The sequence below is a fragment of the Nuphar pumila genome, chromosome 13 (genome assembly GCF_984573655.1).
Source record: "Nuphar pumila chromosome 13, dmNupPumi1.hap1.1, whole genome shotgun sequence".
In the NCBI taxonomy this organism is placed as follows: Eukaryota; Viridiplantae; Streptophyta; class Magnoliopsida; order Nymphaeales; family Nymphaeaceae; genus Nuphar; species Nuphar pumila.
Genome location: NC_143261.1, coordinates 50678817 through 50704389, shown reverse-complemented (window position 1 = coordinate 50704389; position 25573 = coordinate 50678817). Strand labels below are relative to the sequence as shown.

At 36.6% G+C, this 25573-nt stretch overlaps 1 protein-coding gene across 1 annotated transcript in view; it reads left to right on the top strand.

Annotated features, from left to right (window-relative positions):
* Window positions 1-412: 412 nt before the first annotated feature.
* Window positions 413-25573, top strand: part of LOC149818339 (subtilisin-like protease SBT5.3) — a 72060-nt gene continuing 46899 nt past the window's right edge. The window contains exons 1-8 of the mRNA XM_089986200.1: window positions 413-466; window positions 641-741; window positions 2274-2277; window positions 2366-2426; window positions 21010-21200; window positions 22296-22329; window positions 23230-23341; window positions 24769-24858. Coding sequence (XP_089842326.1) covers window positions 413-466; window positions 641-741; window positions 2274-2277; window positions 2366-2426; window positions 21010-21200; window positions 22296-22329; window positions 23230-23341; window positions 24769-24858 — 647 coding nt within the window. The remainder of the gene's footprint in view (window positions 467-640; window positions 742-2273; window positions 2278-2365; window positions 2427-21009; window positions 21201-22295; window positions 22330-23229; window positions 23342-24768; window positions 24859-25573) is intronic.

The window sequence follows — 25573 nt, the reverse complement described above, 5'->3', positions numbered from 1 at the left end:
ATCAAATGAGTATGTGTTGATTACAAATCAAGGTGAGCCAGAAATTCTTGTTTTGGAGAATGAAAACAAATCTGAGTGGTTTAAGGCAATGAAAGAGGAAATGAATTCATTGCATGAGAATCACACCTTTGATCTGATAAAGCCACCTAAAGGAAAGAAGGTGTTGAAGAACAAGTGGGTCTTCAGGCAGAAGACTAATGGGAATGTCTCTCAACCTAGATTCAAGGCACGACTTGTCGTGAAAGGTTTTGGTAAGAAAAAGGGAGTTGACTTTGATAAGATCTTCTCACCAGTTGTGAAGATGTCTTCCATCTGAACTGTGCTCGGTATAGCAGCAAGTATGAACTTAGAAGTTGAGCAGCTTGATGTGAAGACTGCATTTCTGTATAGTGACTTGGAAGAAGAAATTTATATGGAGCAAGCTGAAGGCTTAATTGACAAGGGCAAAGAACACCTTGTCTACAAGGTGAATAAGAGTTTGTATGGATTGAAGCAAGCACCAAGGCAGTGGTATAAGAAGTTTGATTCTTTTATGACTGAGCATGAATATTCAAGAACCTCCACAAACCATTGTGTGTTTGTGAAAAAAAATTCAAATGGAAATTCTACCTTTCTCTTGCTTTATGTGGATGATATGCAGATTGTGGGCCAAGACATCAGTAGGATAAGCAAGTTGAAGTTGGAGCTGAGTAAGACCTTTGTCATGAAGGATTTAGGACCAGCAAAGCAGATTCTTGGGATGTAAATCGTTCATGACAGATCACATGGGTTGATCTGGTTATCTCAAGAGAATTATATCAAAAAGGTTCTTGAGAGGTTCAACATGGATAAAGCAAAGCATGTTAATTGTCCTCTTGCAAGGCATTTCAAACTTAGCTCAAGTCAAAGTCCTGCAAATGATGAAGAAGAAATCAAGATGCAGAAAATTCCCTATGCTTCGGCAGTAGGTTCTTTGATGTATGCTATGGTCTGTACTCAACCAGACACAACTCATGTTGTTGGAGTTGTTAGTCGATTTCTGTCAAATCCAGGGAAAGAACATTGAGCAACAGTGAAATGATTCTAAGGTATCTTCAAGGGACTTCGAAGATGAGTCTGTGTTTTGGAAATGGTGAACCTATTCTTGATGGGTTCACATATTCTAATATGGCTGGTGATGTCGATAGTAGAAAATCTACTTCTGGGTATTTGATTACTTTTGCAAGGGGAGCAGTTGCATGGCAGTCGAAATTATAGAAATGTGTAGCTCTCTCCACCACAGAAGTTGAGTTCATTGTCATTACAGAAGCAAGTAAGGAATTATTGTGGTTGAAGAAATTCTTGCAAGAGTTGGACTTAAGGCAAGAAAGGTATGTTCTTCACTGTGATAGCCAGAGTGCAATTCACTTGATCAAGAATTCATCATTTTATTCAAAATCAAAACATATTGATGTTCGATATCACTGGATTCGAGATGTCTTGAATGACAAATTGTTGCAACTTGAGAAAGTTCACACTGATGATAATACATCAGATATGTTGACTAAGGCATTGCCCAAGGAAAAGCTTGAGAAATGTCGGTCTCTAGCAGGGATGGTCGAAGCCTCCACATAAGTTAGGAAGGGGGAGAATTATTGGGTTTCTTTCCTTATGGGACTCATCTATCTTGGAAATGGATCGTCTGATAATTGATCATTAATGGCATCATCAGTAGTTCGATGCATATTCATTATCACAGCAGAATTCTTAAGCACGATGCTTGATCTTTTTTAGGACAATTCTTATATTCGTTGGATAGCGATTTGTAGAAGTCCTCACAGCTGAATGACGATTCAGCTATTCAGAGTTTTGAGGATCAACGATTTGTCGATGATGATTTGTGGTTAGTTCTTTAAGCTGCATAGCGATTTGTTTCACTATTCGCTGGATAGCGATTAGTTTCAGTATTTGCTGGATAGCGATTTGTTTCAGTATTCACTGGATAGCGATTTGCAGTACTCGCTGGATAGTGATTTGTAGTATTTGCTGAATAACAATTTGTGGTAAGGCGGTCCAGGCGCATTGTAAGTTATGCAAGACGTTTAGTCTTCCGCATTAAATGTGGGTCTCGCCCTCTATTTAAGGGATGGATGAGAGAGAGAAATAGAGAGCTGAAAAAAGCAGGAAAAAGTGTGAGATACACTTTTAGGGCACCGAAAGGGTGTGAAGAGAATAAAGCGAGAAGTGTTGCTACACTTCTTTCAGGATAGCTTCGTGAGGTTGGTTCTTCAGAGCATTTGTTGTTTGTTCTTCAGTGAGGTATATCCTCTTTGTTTATTTCGTTACACCTCCGTGTGTTTATAAAGCTTATGCCTTTTTTTTTGCCACTCTGTAACTCTGTTTGAAGATAGTGGAAGGTGATGACCTATCGGTCGCCGTGGATGTACCTCAGTTTGAGAAGAAACCACGTAAATCTTTGTGTGTTGTTTTTATTTCCATTGTTGGTTTACCTTTCTTCCACTGTCATTGTTGTATTGCCTCCATCGATTCACACTTGTGGGAAAGTCAAACGGTTTTTTTTTTTCAACAAAAGGTGGTTGCCTCCATGCCTGGTTTCACATGGACCGTTCATTTCACTGCCCACAAGGAGGAAGGATGCCCTCTTTCATATGAAAGAAGGCCTCTTTCTCACTTTTTTGGGGTGAAATGAATGCTCCCATAACATGGGAAAGAGACCCAGTTTCATATGAATATGAGCCTTTTTTCCACTGGGGTTGAAACAAACGCCCATGTAGGTTATACATAATGAAAAATATACTTTCTACTTTCTATACAGAAATAAAAATGAAATCGGGTTTGCATCTTTGTTTTATCTGGATAAATTTTTTCTTTGGTCATGTATGAATTCTGAGAGAAGGACCTCTTACTACAAGATGTCACTATATAGTGAAGTGATTCGGCTAGAAGATATGGTACATCAAGAATTGAATAGACACGAAGATGGTATGGGTCTCAAAATGGAGTATGGTAGCACCAACACCTAATATTACACACAGTAACCCATGAAATAGAGAGAGAGTCAAAATGGAGTATGGTAGCACCAACACTTAATATTACAAACAGTAACCCATGAGAGAGAGAGAGAGATGCTCTTTATTTTGACAACAGTTGAGCTAAGTACAAACTTCCTGCAGAATCATCTAACCAAGATAATCAGTTTTTGTAATAATTGTAGGTGGGTAAGTGAAAACAAGGCCTTGGCCAAAATTTCAAGACTTGAAATACAAATCAACATCCCACATACTTCAGAACTCGTTTCAAAGGGAATGTTCACTATAAACAACCCACATCCAGCATCAAATGTAAATTCTTTATCTACTGTATTCACAGAGAAACTCTTTGGTTTCACACTCAGATATGCTCCGAATCGACCACATCCCCTTCCTTTAATGGACAACCGGCATATGTAATGATTATGAATAAAGTCAGTTGCTTCAACAACACCACCAGAATTGTACATATCAATCAAACCAAGTGGTGCAAATTGAACCTTCTGATCAATATCCTGCTAAAACCACAGATGAAATGTTTTCAAGTATTACTTCAAAGTTCAAACCAAATGCAGATGATAAGTGGGAATTGAAGAATTTTGTAAGAGTGAAAGCATATGTGGTGGGCTTACCCTGATCGGAGAGATGGTATAAACTTCACACTCCAAGACATTCCAGATCTTCAACAGGCTATGCAAGAAAACATACCAGATTACAGAAGAAACAAAAAAAAAATCTTATGATAATAGAGAGTAACCTTGTGGGTTAGTATTTTTCTGTTGCAAATAATTTTTTAACAGTTTGCATGCCTTTTTCCATCCATAACAGGGTCGATGAATAAACAGTCTCGTGTAGGCCTTCCAGCATATTTTGCTCTTAGCACCTATCCATCGGGAAGCACTATCTTTTTCAGAATTCTAAAATTGTGTTGTTCAGGCTTATCACTGTAGAAGTTAAATAAGGCACCATATTTCAAAATGAACTCAAGAAAGAAAGAAAACAAAGTGGAGAAGTGGTTAAGTGTGTTAGGTGCAAGAAGGGAGGGGAGAGAAAAATTCAAAAAGAAACGTGGGGTGTTTTTTCTTTTTGGAAAAAGATTGGTTTTGATGAAGAGTCATGCCTTTTGGAATTGGTGACCCTTGGTAGAGTCACACCCGTTCAGAACTGGTGACCCTTGACAGAGTCACATTTGTTCAAATCTAGTAACTCTTTGCAAGGGTCATGTCTATTCAAAATGGATAACTCTTCAAGAGTCATGTCCTTTCGAACAGATCTCTTCCACGTCTATATAAACGTAGTTAGAGAGGTTCCAATGAGATGGATGTACACTCTATCATCTCTATCTTGCTTTGCTAAAACTGCGAGGTCTGCAGTTGTAGTTCCTAAGGTTGTTTTCGAAGGGCGATCTACCATCGGCATGAACCGATCCAGATCGTCGAGGCTATTGTATCCTGAGGGAAGGACGCCGAACCCTGTTTGCACTGTATGTGGGGGCGAATCTTCTCTAAGGGGAGTACTTTCATACGCCTTAGCCTTTTACACAATATTAACATGCTTTCGCTGTTTTTATTGTGTTCTATGCATCTATTTGTTCATATGTTGTTGTCTGGATTTTGGTTTTATGCAGAAACTGTCATGCTTGCTCCCTGTTCTTGTTTCAATCGACTGTCAATCATGATTTTCATACTGTTGTATTTCCTGCTTTATGTCATGATGTTGATTGTGAAACTGCGTGATCCGAAATCGATCCAATAGTCATAGAGAAGATTCTAAGCATGTCGACCTCTTTTGCTTTTGTACCAAAAGTGGACATGTTTGGGATGTCGAAAAAGTTTGTCGGTCAGAATTTCAAGCATTGGCAGCAACGCATGAAAATCTGGTTCACTACGATAGGGCTTCTGTCGATTCTGGAACTCGATTGCCCTTCAGTTTCTGATACTGACCCTGACCCTACTGCGGTCTCTGCGGCTGTAGAGTGGAAAGAAAAGGATAATATATGCCACGGTTGTATACTGTTGGCTCTGTCCAACACGTTGTTCGATGTGTATTGTTCATCGCCTACCACTGTTAAGGGCCTATGGGATCAACTTGACAAGAAGTACAATACCGAAGACCAAGGTCTTGAAAAGTACTCTGTTGCCAAGTTTCTGAAATATCAAATGGTAGAGGGCAAGTCGGTCACTGAGCAGGCACACGAGTTTCTGTTGCTGCTCCATAGTTTGGCTGAGGCTGAGATGAAACTTCCTGAGAAGTTTCAAGTTATGACCATCATGGAGAAATTTCCTAAGTCTTGGGTAGACTTTGGTAAGTCTCTCAAGCACCGTAGAGGGAAGATTTCCCATTGAAGAAGAGCATAGAAGCTAGAAACAGATCGTGATGTCAACTGAACAGCCTAAGATGAACATGATGACCGGATCTTTTAAGATCAAGGGACAAAAACTGAAATCTGCAATGAAAAAACAGTTTAAACCTAAGGCCAAAATCCAGAAAAAGGCAAAGAACAAATCATGCTGAAATTGTAGGCAGGTTGGGCACTGGGCTAAGGAATGTCCTTTCAAGAAGGCCAAAGGTCATGGGACCACAGATGGAACACATCAAGTTAACATGGTGACTGAAGTCGTTGGGACCAGTACTGGGTATGTTTCTGTTAACCCGCAAATCTATCACGTTTATGAGCCGACAGAGTGGTTGGTTGACACTGGGGCTAATATGCATGTTTGTGCTGATAAGGTTGTCTTTGTCTCATTCCAGGATGTTGCAGGTCGATCCGTGACTATGGGCAATTCAATGGCTGCAAAGGTGTTAGGGATTGGACGCATGGATCTGAAGTTTCCGTCAAGATGAGTTTTGTCTTTACACAGAGTGCACCATGTGCCTGTAGTTAGAAGGAACATTCTAAGTGGTTCATGTCTTGTTAGAGAGGGTTATGAATTTAACTTTAAATGTAATAAAGTTGTTATTTTATATTCTGGAACCTTTATTGGCAAGGGGTATTTAGATGATGGTTTGTTTAAACTTTGTGCTGAACATGTTTGCAGTGGTAAATTAGAAAATGATGTTTCTTCTGATTCATTGTCTAAAGTTGCATATAACATAGAATCATCTTATTTATGGCATAATAGATTAGGTCATGTGAATTTCAATTTTATGAAACGTATGATGAACTTGAAAATGATTCCTTAGCATTCCATTGATAAAACTAAGAAATGTGAAATTTGTGTGCAAGCAAAACAATGTAGGAAACCATTCCATACGATTGTTAGAGATTCTGAAATTTTGGATCTGGTGCACACAGATATTTGTGAGTTTAATGGGGTGTTAACCAGAAATCATAAAAAGTATTTTATCACTTTTATAGATGATGGCACTAAATATTGTTATGTGTATCTGCTAAAATCAAAAGATGAAGCTTTTGATAAGTTTCTTATTTTTAAAAATGAAGCAGAAACACAAACTGGTAGAAAACTTAAAAGATTAAGGTCTGACAGAGGGGGAGAATATACCTCTAATAAACTCGATGAATATTGCAAGTCTGTTGGCATAGTTTATGAGTTTACTGCTCCATATTTTCCTTAATCTAATGGGATTGCAGAAAGGAAGAATAGAACTCTGACTGACATGATCAATGCTCTACTTGGAAATTCTGGATTACCTACTTATATGTGGGGGGATGCTCTGAATACGACTTGTCATATTCTGAATAGAGTTCTTCAGAAGCATAAGGATAGTAGTCCTTTTGAACTCTAGAGAAATAGGAAATCAATAGAGTTCTTCAGAAGCATAAGGATAGTAGTCCTTTTGAACTCTAGAGAAATAGAAAATCTAGCTTGAAATACCTTAAAGTGTGGGGGTGCCTTACAAAGGTACTTGTCCCAGAGCACAACAGGAAGAAGTTGGGTCCTAAAACCGTAGATGTTGTCTTTTTGGGTTATGTAGAGAACAGTTATGCCTACAAGTTCTTAGTAATTAAGTCTGAGATATCCGGCATAGATGTAAACTCTATTGTTGAGCTTCGAGAGGCTACATTCTTTGATGATGTATTTCCCATGAAAGTTGATATACCTCAGAATCTTTCTTCTTTAGATATACCTTCAACTTCTAGTTTCATTCCTGAAGATGTGGAAAGGATGACAGATGTGGGAGTAGAACCATCTTGTTCCCATCCTAGACCCATTGAGTCTGAGGAAGTGGTTGAACCTAGAAGGAGCAAAAGACCACGGATTACCAAGGATTTGGGATGTGATTTTATCACTTACCTTATCGAGGATGATCCTCCCACTTTCTGAGATATAATGGCTTCACCTGAAGCAAGGCATTGGAAAGACGCCGTCAAGAGTGAAATGGACTTCATTATCTCTAATGGCACTTGGGAACTGGTTGACCTCCCTTGTAGTAGTTCCACAATTGGATGCAAATGGATCTTTAAGAAGAAGTTGAAACCAGATGGATCCATTGACAAGTACAAGGCGAGACTGGTTGCCAAGGGGTTCAAACAAAAGGAGAGAATAGATTATTTTGATACCTATTGTCCAGTTACCCGGATGACCACTATTAGAGTGTTTATTGCACTGGCTTTCATTTATGATCTCTCAGTTCATCAAATGGATGTGAAGACTGCCTTTTTGCATAGCGATCTTGAAGAAGAGATCTATATGGATCAACCTGAGGGTTATGTGGCTTCTGGTAATGAAAACAAAGTTTGTAGACTAAAACAAGCTCCTAAACAATGGCATGAGAAGTTTGATAATATTATTTTATCATTTGGTTTTGTTGTCAATGAATCTGATAAATGTGTTTATTGCAAGGTTAAAAGTGATGGTTGTATTATTTTATGCTTGTATGTAGATGATATTCTATTGTTTGGTTCCAATATGGAAATTCTGAATGAGATAAAGTTGTTTCTTAGTAGTAAGTTTGATATGAAGGGTATGGGTGTTGCAAATGTGATCTTAGGCTTAAAGCTGACTCGTTCAGCTGAGCGAATAGTCATTTCTCAATCTCACTTTGTTGAGAAAGTACTTGAGAAATTTGGCTATAACCAAGGAAGATCTGTAGCAACTTCATATGACCCTTCTATCCCTCTTCATAAGAATATGACTGGTGTTCCTGTGTCTCAATTAAGGTACTTTTAGATTATTTGAAGTTTGATGTATCTTGCAAATTGCACAAGACCGGATATTTCGTTCTCCGTGACAAAATTAAGTAGATACACAAGTTGTCCAAATCACACTCATTGGAAGGTATTGGATAGGGTACTTAGATACCTGAAAAGAACCATTTCCTTGAGTTTGCATTACAAGAGATTCCTTGCAGTTCTGGAGGGATATAGTGATGCGAGCTGGATAGCCATAAACTCTGGGAGTTATGGCATAACAGGGTATGTATTTACCTTGGGTGGCAACGCAGTCGCCTGGAGATCAGTAAAGCAGACCATCTTGTCTCGGTCTACTTTTGAGGTTGAACTTTGTGCTTTAGATGTCACAGGATTAGAAGTTGAATGGTTAAAGGGACTTCTTGAGGAACTTCATTTAATATGCAAACCAATTCCTACAATATCTGTGCATTGTGACAATATGGCCACAATAGCAAAGATTAAAAACACAAAATATAACCAAAAGCAGAGGAGACACATCCAAGTCAGAATAAAGTCTGTAAGGGAATTGGTGTCTCAGTTAGTGCTTGTTGTGGACTATGTTGGATCCAAAGAGAACACAGTTGATCCATTAACGAAAGGACTAGATAAGTCATTGGTTCTAAAATCCAGAGAGAGGATGGGACTGAAACCCATCAGTAGTTCATCTACAGTAGCAACTCAACCTATCTAAGTGGAGATCCCACAAAGTAGATTCAATGTGGTAATAACAAGCTATAGGGTGAACTGGATAGCACCTTATTCATGTGATACTATGTATCTGTGTTTGTTCCCCTGTTTACTCTGGAAAGGTGTTGTAGCTGCTAGTTAAGGATGAGTTAAAACTCTGAATGGGTTCAAAGTCTTCTAGGCGAGATGTTAGTAGTGTATCTCTGGAGAAGCCCACCTATGTGAGTGTGACTGTGTGGCCACAGTTTAAGTAATTGGGTTATTCCTAAAGTCACTCATGAAACAATATTCGGGCGCATGGCCTTAACGCGCCGCCCCTAAAGATTACAACCAGAACCTTTATCATGTTGTTGTTAATGAACACTCCTACACCAAAGGTTCAAGTTCAAGACTTCAGTTCACTTCGTTCCTGTGGGGGTAAAGTTAGTCAACTGAGGTAGTGATTCAAACCGGAAGGTACCATTACTGAAAGCATGATATGTCCTGCTGCAGATTATCTCATCTTGCATCTTGGTTTCCTCACATTTCATTCTTTGAATTTGTGGAGGAATGTTGGGTGCAAGAAGGGAGGGGAGAGAAAATTCCAAGAAGAAACGTGAGGTGTTTTTCCTTTTTGGAAAAAGTTTGGTTTTGATGAAGAGTCATGCCTTTTGGAACTGGTGACCCTTGGCAGAGTCACACCCGTTCAGAACTGGTGACCCTTGACAGAGTCACATTTGTTCAAATCTGGTAACTCTTTGCAAGGGTCATGTCTATTCAAAATGGACAACTCTTCAAGAGTCATGTCCTTTCGAATAGATCTCTTCCACTTCTATATAAACGTAGTTAGAGAGGTTCCAATGGGACGGATGTACACTCTATCATCTCTCTCTTTGGCTTTGCTAAAACTGTGAGGTCTGCAGTTGTAGTTCCTGAGGTTGTTTTCGAAGGGCGATCTACCATCGGCGTGAACCGATCCAGATCGCCAAGGCTATTATATCCTGGGGGAAGGACGCTGGACCCTGTTTGCACTGTATGTGGGGGCGAATCTTCTCTAAGGGGAGTACTTTCGTACGCCTTTGCCTTTTACACAGTATTAACATGCTTTCGTTGTTTTTATTGTGTTCTATGCATCTGTTTATTCATATGTTGTTGTCTGGATTTGGGTTTTATGCGGAAACCGTCATGCTTGCTCCATGTTCTTGTTTCGATCGACTGTCAATCATGATTTCCATACTGTTGTATTTCCTGCTTTATGTCATGATGTTGATTGTGAAACTACGTGATCCAAAATTGATCCAACAAAGTGGTCAGGCCAAGTACTTTACAAAGTACTCAGGCCACACAAAACACAGAAAATTTTAACAGATGTAACGATTTTCTGTGTAAAACACTAACACAAAAAATTGTTATGTGGGTGGCAATTTTCTGTGTAAAACATAAAACACAAAAAATCACTACACACACAGTGATTTTTTGTGTTTTGTGTGGACAGAGTACTTTGTAAAGTACTGGGACCTGATCACTGGATCTCTGCCCTCAACAAAGAGAATAGCATGAGGGGGATACCCATTAGTAAACATATCTGTCCTACCTAACATAGACTGCACAATCACTCACAACACGAGGAGCAGCAGGGTGGCAACTCTGAGACCAGACTAGGTGTCAAGAAATAGGGTCGATGTGTATGCAACTATATAGGGAAATAGGCAAGACCATACATAGAACATGTCCCAATCAGGGACTGCAACTTCACCAAGAAAGAAGCTATTTTAGGACACAGATGCAATGTGCAATATCTGCAAAAATATCCATGTCCAAGGTTAAGATAATAAAATATGTTGATATTGGTTTAACAGAACACCATACTGGTGAAGATGGAAGAAATGAAACTCATGCTTAATGTGATCCCTCAACGAATGGTTCACCTTCTTTTTGAAATTCATTTAATGTATCTTGCCAACCATCGTCGATGATTAGAAATCTAGCAGGAGCACCCCCATTGGACAAGATAAAAAAAAGAAAGAAAATTGAAGTATGTTCCATCAAATTTAGCTTCCCACAAATAAAACCAATATGCATACCCATATTACTTACAGTTTGAAACCACAAAAATATTGGACCAAGTTTTAATTGATGACAATAGACACTACACGCTTGAGCACATAATCAGATGCACACAATACACAAAACTCACTAGGGTGGTAAGTGGTAACTGGTATGACTACTGCTGTCCATCCTGGTTCCAGCCATGCAAGTCTCTGGCCTTGGTAGAATCAGGATGGTGCTTAAAATGGGAATATATCCAAATGGCCAAAATACTAACTCGTTCAAGAACACTCTCACTTTGACACACTTAGCGGGTTTCTGTCACTGGAAACTAGGGTGTCATTCTATCCTGAAAGTACTATTCATGATGTTTGCACTCAAGAAGCAAGCAATGTCCATGTGTAAAATAGCATTCATTTGCACTACAGAATTAATCATGTGAACTCAAAAACGAACAAGGCAAGCAAGCGTACCATGCTTGTGCTATTAGTCAAACAGCAAGACATTGTTGTTTCTTCCATTTCTGTATAGATAAAAGGCCAGATCAGGTTTCTAATAAAATGAGAAAGTCATTCCAAATAAGTGCTCCTCCAACAGATCAGTCAGCCTTGTTAATGAACTGAAGTACACACATTATGTTTACCTCTAAATTTTTTACATGAAAATTGTTGTTCCTGTAGTGGTAGGGATGCAAATGGGTTCGATCCAGGATGGGGGGTTTAACAATTTTTAGTTGTTCAAATTTTATTCTGATCTGAATCCACGTGTATTTAGTTGTTCCTGATTGGAACCATTTGCATCCCTATGTAATGGTGTGCAGTGTTTTTTTTATGTGTCGTGTCATGAACTTGATTATTTTCTCTCTTATTTTCCTCCTATCACCTATAAATAACTTCAAAATAAATTTTGCTTTTCTCCAACATGACTTTGCTCGGTTAGGCTTGAGAATCTACTCTTGTTTGACTAGCCAAACTTGAGCCTAGTACATAGAATAGCCAGAAGCATGCTTGAACAGCCCAAGCTTGGACTTAGGTTCGACTCAGGTGGGTTGAACTCAAGAATAATCACCTCTCCAATCTCCTTCTCTTGAGGTATGCTAAGTAATGTTTCAACACCTTTTGTGACTTCTGTTTATGAACTTAATGTGTTTTTGTTGTATCAGTAAATTATGTTGAATGTTCAGGTATGCAGCTATTGACAAGAAATGCCCCCTTAATGACTCAGAGCGCTATGGCTTGCTCCACTACAAGCTAAAAGGCGTGTTGATCGCACATACTATAATCCTGGACCCCTTCTTATAGACTGAAGGTCCTAGCTAAATAAGGATTCTAAAAGGCTTGTTCTTATCAAATACTCAAACTCAACCTGAGAACTCCTAATGTCATACCTATTAATACCTATCCTAAATAAAAATAAGACCCTTCAAACAGGTTCCTCAGATTGCCCTATATCAGTTTCACTCTTTTTCATTGTACAGGAGTTCACCCTACTTCATCCACTGTCAGATCAGATAAAAGAATATTTAATCTTTAAAGACGATGATTTGTAAACAAAGGAAACTCCTACACATGAAAACCAGAAAAGATCTCATAGTACCTCTTAAGACCTTCCATAATTCCAAGTGGATTCACCTCATTGTAAAAAGCATCCCAGGTTCACCAACCAAACCAGTCCAAGTTTCTAGGTATCTGCAGAGGAAGTCATTGGAGCTGATGCATGATAATCACATTAACTAACTACATCTTCAAAATGTTATTGCACAAAAAAATCAAAGCAAACACCACAATGGGTGTCCATTTCAGTATCTCATCAAATAAACTTTGCCTCAACAACATGACAATTACGTAAACCATCACTTGCCTTTTTCTCTCAAGATGTGCAAAAGTGCTCTTGTGCTTCTCTAGTATCCTAGGTTATGTTAAATAAGTAAATATATGATGGTAAAATACCAATTTATGACAAATATTAAGTTATCAAACTTCCGCAACCACAATAACCTACTTGATTGATTCCTTCATCAAATCAAAGGGACTGTTTCCTGAATTTACAATCTAGATTGGGCAAAAAGAGAACATAAGACACAAATCCATTGGAAACGATCTCAGCACACTTGCTAGCAGAAGACACGCCATTTGTTTCCAAGAGTAACAACTGTGTTTCCATGGGAATATCACTCCCAGATCTCCCTATTTGTTGGATCATCCACCATATCTTAAATCTGAATAAATACAGAAGTTTGAAATTTCTGCACCACATTGAAGGCAAATAAATTCTATTAAGGAACTTACTTTGCTTTTTGCAGAACTGCAATGTACTTGACTGTCGAAGTACAATCGACTGTTTCCATCTACAACTACAGGATATTGACTTCGAAAGGATGTAAATTTGTTGCAGTCGTTTGTACATACAATCTACTTGAAACACTTCTTTTTCCACGCTTTTTGTAGATCTAATTATAGATGTGATCTATCTAGTTTCTTTAATAGAAAACAAAAATCAACAGCCCACAATGTGCCAAAATTTCACAACTCAAAATCTATCCTTTTTACATTGCAAAAAGATTATCCGAGGTGTGTGCTTTTAGCAAGCAAATATGAGGCCAAATTGAGTGGATACCACTCGCATGTATGATTTTCCAACTAGATTGTAAGTATAGCAGGCAACAGCAAGCATATACCCACTTGGAAATAATTGAATCGGGTGACATTATATAATCAAACATGTGCAGAAAATAAATTATGTTGGTGTGTCTATATTAATCATAGTCACTAGAATATGAGAACTACCGTGCATGAATGGTGATTTTCATGGATTTTTTGTTTTTCTCTTAAATCTAACCATACAGGTGTGACCTACACGATTGGTTTTATAAAGACCAGCTCTTGAATCATTCGATTATGATATATAAACAAGATTTTTCAAGGAAACATCTCATAATTGCCATAAATATTCAAGCATCCAAAGCCCAATCTTTTCGTTGAAAATACACGATCCAACAGTTGATTCTTCGCATTGAATTGATTTAAAAAAAACTTGAATATGTTATCATCAAGTTTTAGTTTGATGTCAACCATTGATCTTTTATGTTTCTAAAAAAACACATCTAAGCATGAAAAATACCTAATCTAAAACATAATTTTTACTGAGTTGTAAATTGTGATAAACACATCTACTGGTACAGATCAAGCAAAAGCACCTGCGACTATGAATTTTGAAGGGTCCTAACAAGTAACCTAATGAAAAGTCTCTCTCTCTCTCTCTCTCTCTCTCTCTCTCTCTCTCTCTCTCTCTCTCTCTATATATATATATATATATATATATATATATATATATATATATATATATATATATATATATATATATATATATATAAGTCACTGATATCACCAATATTTTGAAAATATTGCAATATTATTTTTCAAAATACTGCCAGAACATAAAATATCAAGATATTATAGAGATGTTTACCTGAGATCTTTAAAAACATTTTTTTTGTATGTTTTACGTATTTGTTTTCTTTTTTCTCTTTGTTTCTTTTATATCTTAAAAACTTTTATGATTGTTTCTTTATATTTTTACAAGAATAATACTACAAAACTTATTATTTCTTATCTTTTTTATTATTCTTTACATTTTTTCAAATTTTAATCCAATATTTTCCCGATATTTTAAACTTGTTGAAAACAACTCTCAAGGAAAACCTGACCAAGAACAATATTGATGACTACGACACACACAGAAAAGGACATATATATTTTCTTAGACAAAAATATTGTTGCATATTAGCAAAACATGTATTCTAATCAAATTTGAATGACAAATTACCATTACATAACATAGACTATAATACATACATTATATAACTTCTCTTGACATGCCCCTTCAAACTTTACACCAGTTACAACCATGGACAGTTTGCGATTGAGATACCAATGCCAATTTATCGTTAAGGGCTTCATATCTAAATCTGATGTCTCATGCTTCTCTGAAACAAATAATGGTTTTATCTTTTTATTTTCAACTTTTTCATGCATAAAATGCTGATCTAATTCCATATGATTTATCGGACCATGCTAAACACGGCAGCTATGGCTACTGCAATTCTCACTTTGATGTAATGTTGTAACTGGCATATCCACAAAACTTTTGCAGTAACGGATGCCATGATGTGATACTAAGCTTCTTCGTTGAACCTCACAATTACCCTTTTGTTTTCAGATAGATCAAGAAACAAGGTGAGGTCCCAAGCAATGTTGTTAAAAACTCGCCTCAAAGCGCAAAAAGCACATTTCTCCTTGAGGCGCAAGTGTGTAGCACAAAAGTCCTTGTGGCGTGCACCTCGTGGCCAGACACACCTCATGATGAGGCGCACACCTCAAATTCATTGAGTCAAACGGGTCGAAGCTCTTGTTTGACCCAAATCCAACTTATAAAAAATAAAATAAAAAGGGAGGCCTACTCTCACTCACTGAAAGAAGAAAGCGAAGAAGAAGAGGTATGTAACCCCCCCCCCCCCCCCTCTCTCTCTCTCTCTCTCTCTCTCTCTTCTCTTCTCCATCTTCTTCTCTTATTTTTTCTTTCATTTTTTTCGGTTCATCTGCTTCTTCTTCCTCTCTTCTTTCTTCTTCTTTTTCATGTTCCCTTCTTCTTCCCTCCTTCAATTTCTTCTTTTGTTGTCCTTCTCCTTCTGTTTCTTCCCTTCTTTCAATCTTCTTCTTCTGTTTCTTTCGTTCTTCTCCTTCTTTCAGTCCTTTTTCTTTCATCATTCTTTTTTTTCCTTCTTTATTTTCTTCTTTCCATCTCCTTCTTAAAAATGATTGGATTCTTTTTTCAATTAATTGATTGTATATAAAAATTATATATGCCAATTTTCTTAGTTTGTTTAAGAGTTAGTTTGTTTATATAAAAACCATACATGTGAAATTGCTACTTTTAGTTTGTATAATTATTTGCAAATATGCATGTGACTGTGTGTAACACCCTGATTTGGAACATCTAGAGTTCAGGTCCAGTTGGTATTACTTCTCAGAGGGAAAGCATATAGAGTTCACACAAAGAAAATATGGTTACTTTTTTTTTCTTTAATAGACTCAAATTCTTTAACAAAGTTCATCATTCATAACATAAAGAAATATAGATTATATCAATGTTCGATGATAAGGAATAAAACTAACAAATATCTCTGCTGCACAATCGAAGTAGCTGGTCACGTTTTGCCTTCGCTAGTTTTTATAAAAGCTATAGTTGTAATTATTCAAGGGGTGAGTCTACAACTCAGTAAAGAATATTTATAAGCAATAAAAGACTTTGACTTACAACTGTAGTGGACTCTAAGCCCCCTAATCTTAATTTATTTTTTGACACATCACACATATTTTGTATCTTTTAAATTTTTTCCTTAACTCTCTCAATCTTACCACTCATAGCACTAGGTTGGCTATACCAGTTATAGCCATCTCTAAACGTAGCAACATATGTAGAACACCAAAATTCTATATTGTTGACTAGATTATAAACCATACACTCTCAGTGATCCTCAGATCACCAAGCACTAAAGTGAAACAAAAAGGAAACCTTACCGGTAGCTAGCCGAGAGGTCAGGCACAAACTCGGCATGATTCATGCTATATCCTAACCATAAATAACTTACAACCATCTATGGTTGTCTAGAGTCCCAGATACTATGTGAATATAAAAACCTAGATCACATCTTAAGTTCATTACATTGAACCTTACTCTCAATCTCATGTTTCACTCGTTCTCCCATGAGTGTCATCGTGAAATAATCATGACAGATCTCATTCTTAATCTTAGAATTTTCTTAGAGTTCACACTTTATATCATACTAAGCATGCAATGAGATAACATATCTACATCATTAAATCACTGACGGCCTACTCTCCATGTTGGGTGCACTTTGTCCGCGAACTAGGTAGCTCTCTTCATAAGTTATCACTTTCAGGATTTAAGGGGTTAAACTTGCTAATCTCAATTTAAATTTAGAATACATGACTAAACTTAAGGATCTCACGGTTAATCACAATTCTCATAATAATGTATGTCATTTAAAAAGCATAACATAAATATATTGTCAAAAAAAAAATTTCTTTCTAGTATACATGGCATCACAACTGGCATATGCATATATTCATCTTATTGCAATTAACTCATGCATGATCATTCTATGCATATCATTTTTACACTCAAGAGATACATTTTTAAACATGCTAACATATAATAAGCAATGATAACAACACAACATGGTTTATTCATAACTAAAGTTACTTATAATATCCCTTACCTGATGGTAGAGAACACCTTCTCTCAGCAATCTAATCTCGCGTAGGGCCCCTTGGATTCGTAATTCAAATCAGATCGACTGAGTTAAGGTGCAGGTGATGTTTGAGGAGCAGTGCGATGGTGCGGTGTAGCGGCGAGGCCTGGAACCATATTTTTTACTTGTCTTGACGATCTTAGGACTACTTTTATGTGTCTTAATTAATTTAAGATGTTTTAATTAAACTCTACAAACTTGTATTTTGATTTGTGAACAAATGATGTGATTTTAGAATGGATATGCCTTTTCTTATTATGTGAGTGTGGATGAATCCGGTTCTGGTGAGAATTGGTTCTAGTCCAGTTCAACTATTTCATTTCTATAACTCGCTCAGGGTTGTCCAACTTTTAAAGCCAAACTATATTCGATGTGCTACATCTATTTAAAAAAAAATGGTGAAATTTTCATATATTCTAAGTTGAAAATTTTAAGGCATTACAACTGACCCTCTTAAGAAAACCCAAAAATTTGGGCAGTTACTCGCCTTCCTCACCCGACCCAGTCGGGTGGATTTTACACTGTGTATGTACATGTAATCAACTCTTAGATCATGAAAATTTTAAAAAATAGTTAAATGAAAATGTTTGTTTTTTGTTTGTGAGACTAAGCGTAGCTATGGATTATTATGTGTGATTTTAGTAGTTTGATAGAGTTATTTTTCATGTAAGCATGAATGAAAAATTAGCTTAATGTCTATTTAAAACTTTAGATGAATTTGTATGCATTATATGATGATGTTGATGAATTTGATCGTTAGTGATTTTATAAAATTTTCATTGAATGTTCATATTTTATTTCTTAGATACTTACATAGATCAAGTTGCTGCATTAATATTACTTTTACATGTTAATCTCATATTTTTAGTATTTATTTGAGATTTTTTTATTTTTTATTGATTATTGCTTTATTAATAAAGTATTTATATATATTTAAAGTTTTTTAAAGTTGTTTTTTTAATTTGAGGCTTACGCTTTACGCATCGCTTAGATTTTTGGTGGAGTGCTTCGCTACGCCTCAACGCTTTTTGCAACATTGGTCCTAAGTAAATATCATAGCTTGTCATGAATCTTGTTGTTTTTTCGTTACTAGTCCACTTTGCATTTGAATATGCCATTACCAACAACAATAAACTTGGCATGTTAATTTTAGGCCTCTTGTCAATCTTTCTATTTGAAAGGCTTACATAGCCCTAGTTGTTCTACAATAATGCTTAGGATCATCAAACAACAAATTATCTTTCTTTTATTCAATCAACTTATCATTAAACGCTAAAGGATTCTTTGCATACTGACATTCTACTATACCATTGTGCATTAAAATGTCTTGATCATATCTCATCTAGATCAAAATAAGATCACCCGCTTGTTAGATCGCTTGTACACCCCAAAAAATATCTTAGTTGTCCAAGATCTTTCATGTAAAGTCTTTTATTTAGGAATGACTTCAGCTCATATGTTCTTTTCATATTACCCGTTACTACATCATCAACATAAACAAAAACAATAATAACATTAAAAGAGTCATGTTAATAAGAAGTGAATTGTAACATTAGCTTCTAAAACCAAGAAACCTAAAAGTTGTACTAAAAGTATTAAACCATGCTTACGTAAGTTTGTTGAAGTCCATAAATAGTCGTTTTCAACCTTAATACTATGCTCTGAGTGTTGCCCTACTTAGCCTAGTGATGATCCATATAAACTTTTTCATATAGATTATCATGCAAAAAAGTGCTTGTAAGACCTAAATGATATAAATTCTATCCATAAGAAATTGCCAATAATGATAGAACTACTCAAATAGTTTTCATGCAAACAATCGGACTAAGGTCATACTAAAATAAAAAAATTGCTCCTAGTATACACTTCAGCAAAAAATGTAGGTTTGTACCTTTGAATAACTCCATCTGCCTTATACTTAATCTTTGTAAACCAATCTATACCTATTTGTTATAGTATATATATATATATATATATATATATATATATATATATATATATGTTTCTTTAGATGTAATAGAAAATATTCATTAAAGGTATTTTTATCATTTTTTTTATTGTAATAAGATGTACCTATTAGGGGTACATTGGTCCTTTACTTAGTATTATTTTTTACTTTGTTTTTAGCTACTGTCTTTTTTTCAAAAGCTAAGGACATTGGAGTCTTTAGCCAATAGTTTCGTTGGGACCTCCCAACGACTCTATTTCTAGTTGTTGGGGAGAGTCGCAATGGCTCTATGGCTTCTTTCTTGTATAAATAGGGTGCATTCTCCTCTTGTAATGTTAAGCTTGTTCTCAAGCTCTCTCTAAATGAATCCTATATATTTTTTTATGTTATATCTCTTGCCTATAAGTGGCATTGTGTGTGATTGTATCTTGACCCATAAGTGGTCTTTATTTATGTGTGTTGTACTTGTTCATAAAAAACATCTGTTTGTGTTTTACTGTATTTTATTACATGGTAGCAGAGCGCGAGGTACATTTGAAGTGAAGGAGATCAAGAATACGTGAAGGAGGAATGAGAGCTCGTGAACCTCATTGCCTTAAGAAGTGTGCCTTCATATTTTGCTCTTTCTTTCTCTCTCTCTTATCTTATATCCTTTCTTGGTGTGATGGTTGAAAAAAAAGTGGTTATGGTTGTTCTCATCAAATTTGATAGAAAAAACTATAATATGTGAGCCACTGCTATTAAGCGGATTTTGATTGGCAAAGATGTGTGATAATATGTTGATGGTTTCCTATCATAACCTTAGCCTATTCTCACCAAACCCATTTGTGGATAAGATGGTGTTGCCAAAGAAGAACTTCTTAAGGAAAATGAGAGGGATAAGGTTCTCTTGGATTACAAAAAAAACTATTAAGGCATGAAAAATGAAACATGCAAAAGTTAGTATCCCTATTTATGGAAAGTATGTATGAAAAACCATGCAAAAATATATTAGAATATGAGAGGGCTGATGAAGTGTGAGTATTTCTATCAAGCAAACCTACACTCAAAATAATGCCGCTCATAAATGAGAATTACAAGACAAAAATCATAATTACAAGCGAGGAGATAAAGGTATTAGAAAGTACTATGGAACAAAAATGGTCAAAACGGAGCATATATTTGAGTCCAAAGTATGTATAAAAGAAACAAGGCTAAAATCTTTGACGGAATCTAAGGAGACCAAGAAAAATGTATTGGCGGTATCTATACTTTGTGCCAATAAGTATTCCTATAAGCCTCATCACTTCTACAAGAATAATTTTTGGAGGCCGACGAATAATGATAGAAGATATGATAGGAGTAATGATGAAAAAAAAATTACTTGTCATAACTATGAAGAACCGATGCACAACAAACCATATTACCCTAAATTAGAAAAATAATGAGAAAATAGTAGCCACCTTAAAAGCTCTTCAAGAAAAAAAGAAAGCCTCCAACTCCGGTTACAAAGACATGTCCTTGTCCCAACTTGTGAAAGTTCTACAAATGCTTCTCAAAGGCTCATTCTCCTTAACTAGTGCTATTGTCTCATCTTCTTTTCCTCTCGATAAGATTTCCAGACTCTTATATTCTGGTGCTTCTTTTCATATGACCTCTAATAACTCTATGTTATCCGCAAGTAGTATTAATTCAAGTAGATCTAAGGTTTTTTTACCGTTGATGGTTCCTCAACTACACTAGAGTTATGCAGAAAATCCAATGGAATATATGAAACCTGATTCCAGCTAGAGCCACTCAGCTAACCAAACTTGACTAGTGAAACATTGATGTCCAGTCTTTGTTCGAGTGGGCAATTCTTTAAATCTTTCTTTTGCTTCCTTAAAACTAGTTATGAGCTTTGCCAAGGCAAGATTAGATGCAATCACATTTCACAAATGCAATGTGCCGCTGCACCGGATCACCCTCCATTTCCTGTTGTACACCCTGCCAAAGTGGGGCCCAACAGCAAATGGATGGCGATCAGATGACACACTACAATTGTGCAATGTGACTGCACCAGATCCCAACACAGCTTGGCCGGTAGTCCTAAGGAAAGAGCATAATCACAATTATTGGAACAAATTTGAATTCATTTTATGATCATATGGTCAGAGAGGCTTGTGAATGTTACCAAAGTGCTGGGATGTCATGACTTCCATATCCATACCCATAGGCATATAGCTTGTTAAATTTTGCAAGATTAAATTTATCACAATTTTGAATTGATCACAATTTTGCAAGATTAAATTCATAAAATATGAACGTCACATTAAATTGCAATAAATTTTAATTTACTTTGCATATGAATATATCATGTTTTTTATTATATTTAGATAGTTGAAATTTTCATTTATTTTTATAGGTTTTTACTTACTTTTTTTTTTTAATTTCATTAAGTTGTTTCAAATTTCAGTTATTGCAGCACTTGATTCCTATGCATGGATAGGTTTTTATAAGATTTCAAAATCTATCCCAAATGCATGATTCCAATAAATCAATCATGCTGAACACATCTGTATGGTCAGAATTTTGAAAAAACACTGAAAATCCAATAAAATGATTCATTTAGCATGGGATCATATTTAACACGGATGTATTACCCTATATATTATAATGCCAGAAACATGTGGGCATGACATGAATCTCCTAGAGATTATGTTAAAAACTTCAAGGGCTTAACACCAGCTTCTATGGGTTGTGCACCATCACTGAAGACTGCTAGGATGCTATCTCCATGGGCAGTGACATTCAGCTTCAAAACGAATTATATGACCAAGTCTAGTTGGCTCAGAAAGAAGAATTCATGAAGGAGCAGGGAATATAAATGCCAAAAAGATGTGGTGCCAAACCTTGAGCACATGAAACGACCTAGTCGAAGGATCCATTCAGAGATATTGCTTTTTGTATCAGAGCCGTGAAAGTAGAAAAGATCAACATATTGTGAAGGTAAACAAACCTTTTGCTTTATAAAATTTAAAAAAATGTCCGAGGGCTCGATAAATCAATGAAGTCATTCCCCAATGCAACACGTTTGGGTGAGTTGGAGGAAGCCGTGATGGAAACTCGAGTTCATACGCTCCAACCCTGCTCACGCCAAGTTTGAACCAAGCTTGCAGGGCAAAACATGAAATTTAGCATATTTTTATAATTATTGCCAATATTGATACAGGTACGACTCCCTAATTTATTTCTTTTAAAAACTAATTCTTTATTTTCGAACAATTTCTACAATCATCAGATTTATGTGGCCATTGTTTATCTTTCAATAAATAACTCTCCTATTTTAAGCCCCTTCACAAGTTAGGGGTAAGCGTGGTTTATCACCAAGCATGAGACAGCCATTGTTCGAAACCCTTGGGAGGCCTCCTTTGCTACCAGGTTGAAGCTGGGTGTGGTGACCTAAGTTATTACTAAGATTCACATTTTTTCAATGTAAAAAAAGATAAAAATTATATAAATATTACTGGGTATGGTCTGAGATGGTTCATTTAATCCTTATAGGATCCAGGTATGGAATTTCTATTATTATGGGTCTGCTTGGACATCACTCCGGACCCTGTACCAGCCCCAGAAATCATGTAAACAGGTTGGTTTTGGGTCATCCTCAATAATACTTGACCAAAACTTGTCATAGCCTTATGATTACTAAGGTGCCTAACTTGCATGGTTTGTCCTTTAAGCTTTCTATAAAAACCAATAGGGATGTAAACCGGTTGGACTTGGGTCTGATCTTTGCAATACCAAGTCTGACTTGATCGGATTCGTATTTTGATGTGATAAGCTAAGACCATATTTGGATGTATTCAAATTCGAATTCTAGTTAGATTCTGATCTTAATCGCAATTGGACTTTGCTTCTGATGCAAAATCCAATATCCTAGCTAGTTTGACTAGTGGATCCTACTAATTGGATTCGGGTTTGATTCCGTATAATATCTGACTCCTTGAGATCCCTAACGACCAAATTATGCATTGTTAAGCTAAGCATGTGTCAGTGTTCCATATCATATATTCTCTTGGTTAATTAAGATTGAAATGTTTTTATTCACTTTTTTCTTTACTCTTATTAGGAGTTTGGCCAGAATCAGAGAGCTTTAATGATGAAGGTTATGGGCCTGTTCCAGCCAGGTGGAAAGGAGTTTGCCAAAACCAAACTGATTCCAATGGCATTCGGTGCAACAGGTACTGTTGCCAACTGTGACAGGGATACGCTATTAATTAAATGACACGTTTACACGCCACATGACACGCTACAACAGGTTTAGACATTTTGTATAAATTTTTAATAGTTTCTAATAGGTTTATTAGTAATAAAAAAGAAATTTTTACAAAATCATGCACTAGCTTTTAGTCTATTTACAAACTCACACCTAACTTTTTGAGATATTTCGAATGTTAACAATGTCATTCTCAAGTGTGTTTTTGTATTGTTTTAAAAGTTAGGTTGAGTTTGTAAATAGGCCAAAAGTTGGAGTTGTTTTTTCTAAATTTTTCTAATAAATTTATTTCTATGTTCTTGCCAAGAAATATTAAAAATATATGTTCGTGAAAATATAATTAAAAAATTTGGCATACCGGCATGATTCAACTTGTCGGGTTTGGTTGGGACCCTGGTGTAATTAGACCTGGATCCGTTTTTTGGGTATGGTATCCGCTCTAGACCCAGGTCTAATTAGGTTTGGTTTGGACCCAGGTGCAATCAAGCTTGGACCTGGTTTTCGGGTATAGTATTGGGTTCAGACCCTGGTCTAATCGGGTTCATTATAAGAAAAAACATACCTTAAGAACTACATGAGCCGACCTGGACCATACCCAGTAAAACCATTTTTTTTATCATTTTTACATTGAAAATTTGTGGGTCTTAATCAGAACTTGGGCGGGGTCCAGCTCTGGTATAAATTTTCACAAATTATACATGGGTCCATGTATTAATTGGACCTTCGGGTTTGGACTCGAGTCTTAATCGGGTCTTATTATTCATCACCATACCTGAACCCTATAGCGATTGGTTCGTGTTGGGTCCAGGTATGGGGGTATTGAAGCATTGTCTATGTTCCTTTAAGCCATGTTTGCTTCACTGGACAAACACGGTCTGGACATGCCAGGTGGCATTTGTCTAGGACCATTGAGTAGGAAAACCATTTTAGACACAAAGGGGCGGCAAGCAACATGTCCCCACCGGATCAGTTGGTTCCAACGTTTCAAACGCAGGTGCGTTCCATGAATCAAACACGCCATTAGGGCACGTCATGGATTGGAACATTTAAGTAGGGCTGAGAAACAAGCTGAGCAGCTTGTGGCTCGTCTTGACTAGTATAAGATCGTTAATTGTTAAAAAATATATTTTACATGTATTCTGTTGTAATCTTATTTATTCCAGCTCTAAACCAATGTATTCTTTCAATAAACAAGCCATCTTGAACTCGGCTCATTTAACTCGAGCTCATTAATTATGAGCTCGAACTTGGGTTGGCTGGCTACAAGAATGAGTCAAGCTTGAAGACCAGCCTACATGTAAGTATGTTATTTTAATCATTTTTAATACAAAGTTAAAATGTTTTTTATCCGGATATTTGCGACAATTAAAGAACATTATTTCTGAATTCCAGAAAGCTGATCGGTGCACGTTATTTCAACAAGGGCTACATTGTTGGCATTGGCTTTCCAGATCCGTTCAGCTACACCTCCCCAAGGAGAGGGTGGTGTATGTTCTCCCCCGATGATTCACTGAATCCCACGTCTGTGTTCGGGGGATCGAATGAGCGCCACGTATTCATGTACATGGGGCTCGTATTCCTGTGTATGTTGACATAACTTTGCATCGGACTCTGGTGTTGTTGCAAAGACTTAATCACCCTTACTTGTTTTTCTTTCCCTGAAATGATGGTTCGAGGAAATGACAAAAATATCCTCCATTCAAAAGTTGTGAAACGACGGGTCGAGAAAAGGACAAAAAAGTCCTTCATCCAGAAAGTTTGATGTTAACCATTTAAAGTGGAGACGTTCCCTATTCATTAAACTCCTGCGCCATCTGCTGTAACAGTTGCTCCCATTATCAACCCAAACTTTGCCTTCGTCTCCAGTCGAGCTTTACGCCTTGTTTTTTATCCTGTTGTACAACACACTGTCGCCTGCTCGTGCCTGCCTTGTGTTACAAAACATTCCAGTGTCTTCTCTTCATTGTTGTTGTCATTAGTCATCATGGAAGAAAGCAATAATGCACAAACATTCCTTCCAGTGCCATTAAGGAAGCGTGAGTAGCTTTCCATCTCATCATGCTATCGATGAAGAAGGCATATCGTCTTATGTGCCATTAAGGCATTGTTTGGTTATTGCAGGTAGATCTTGTTCTTACGAAGGTTGGAAACTTATCGATATTTGTAAGACGCTGGGACCTATTGACAAGAATGCTTG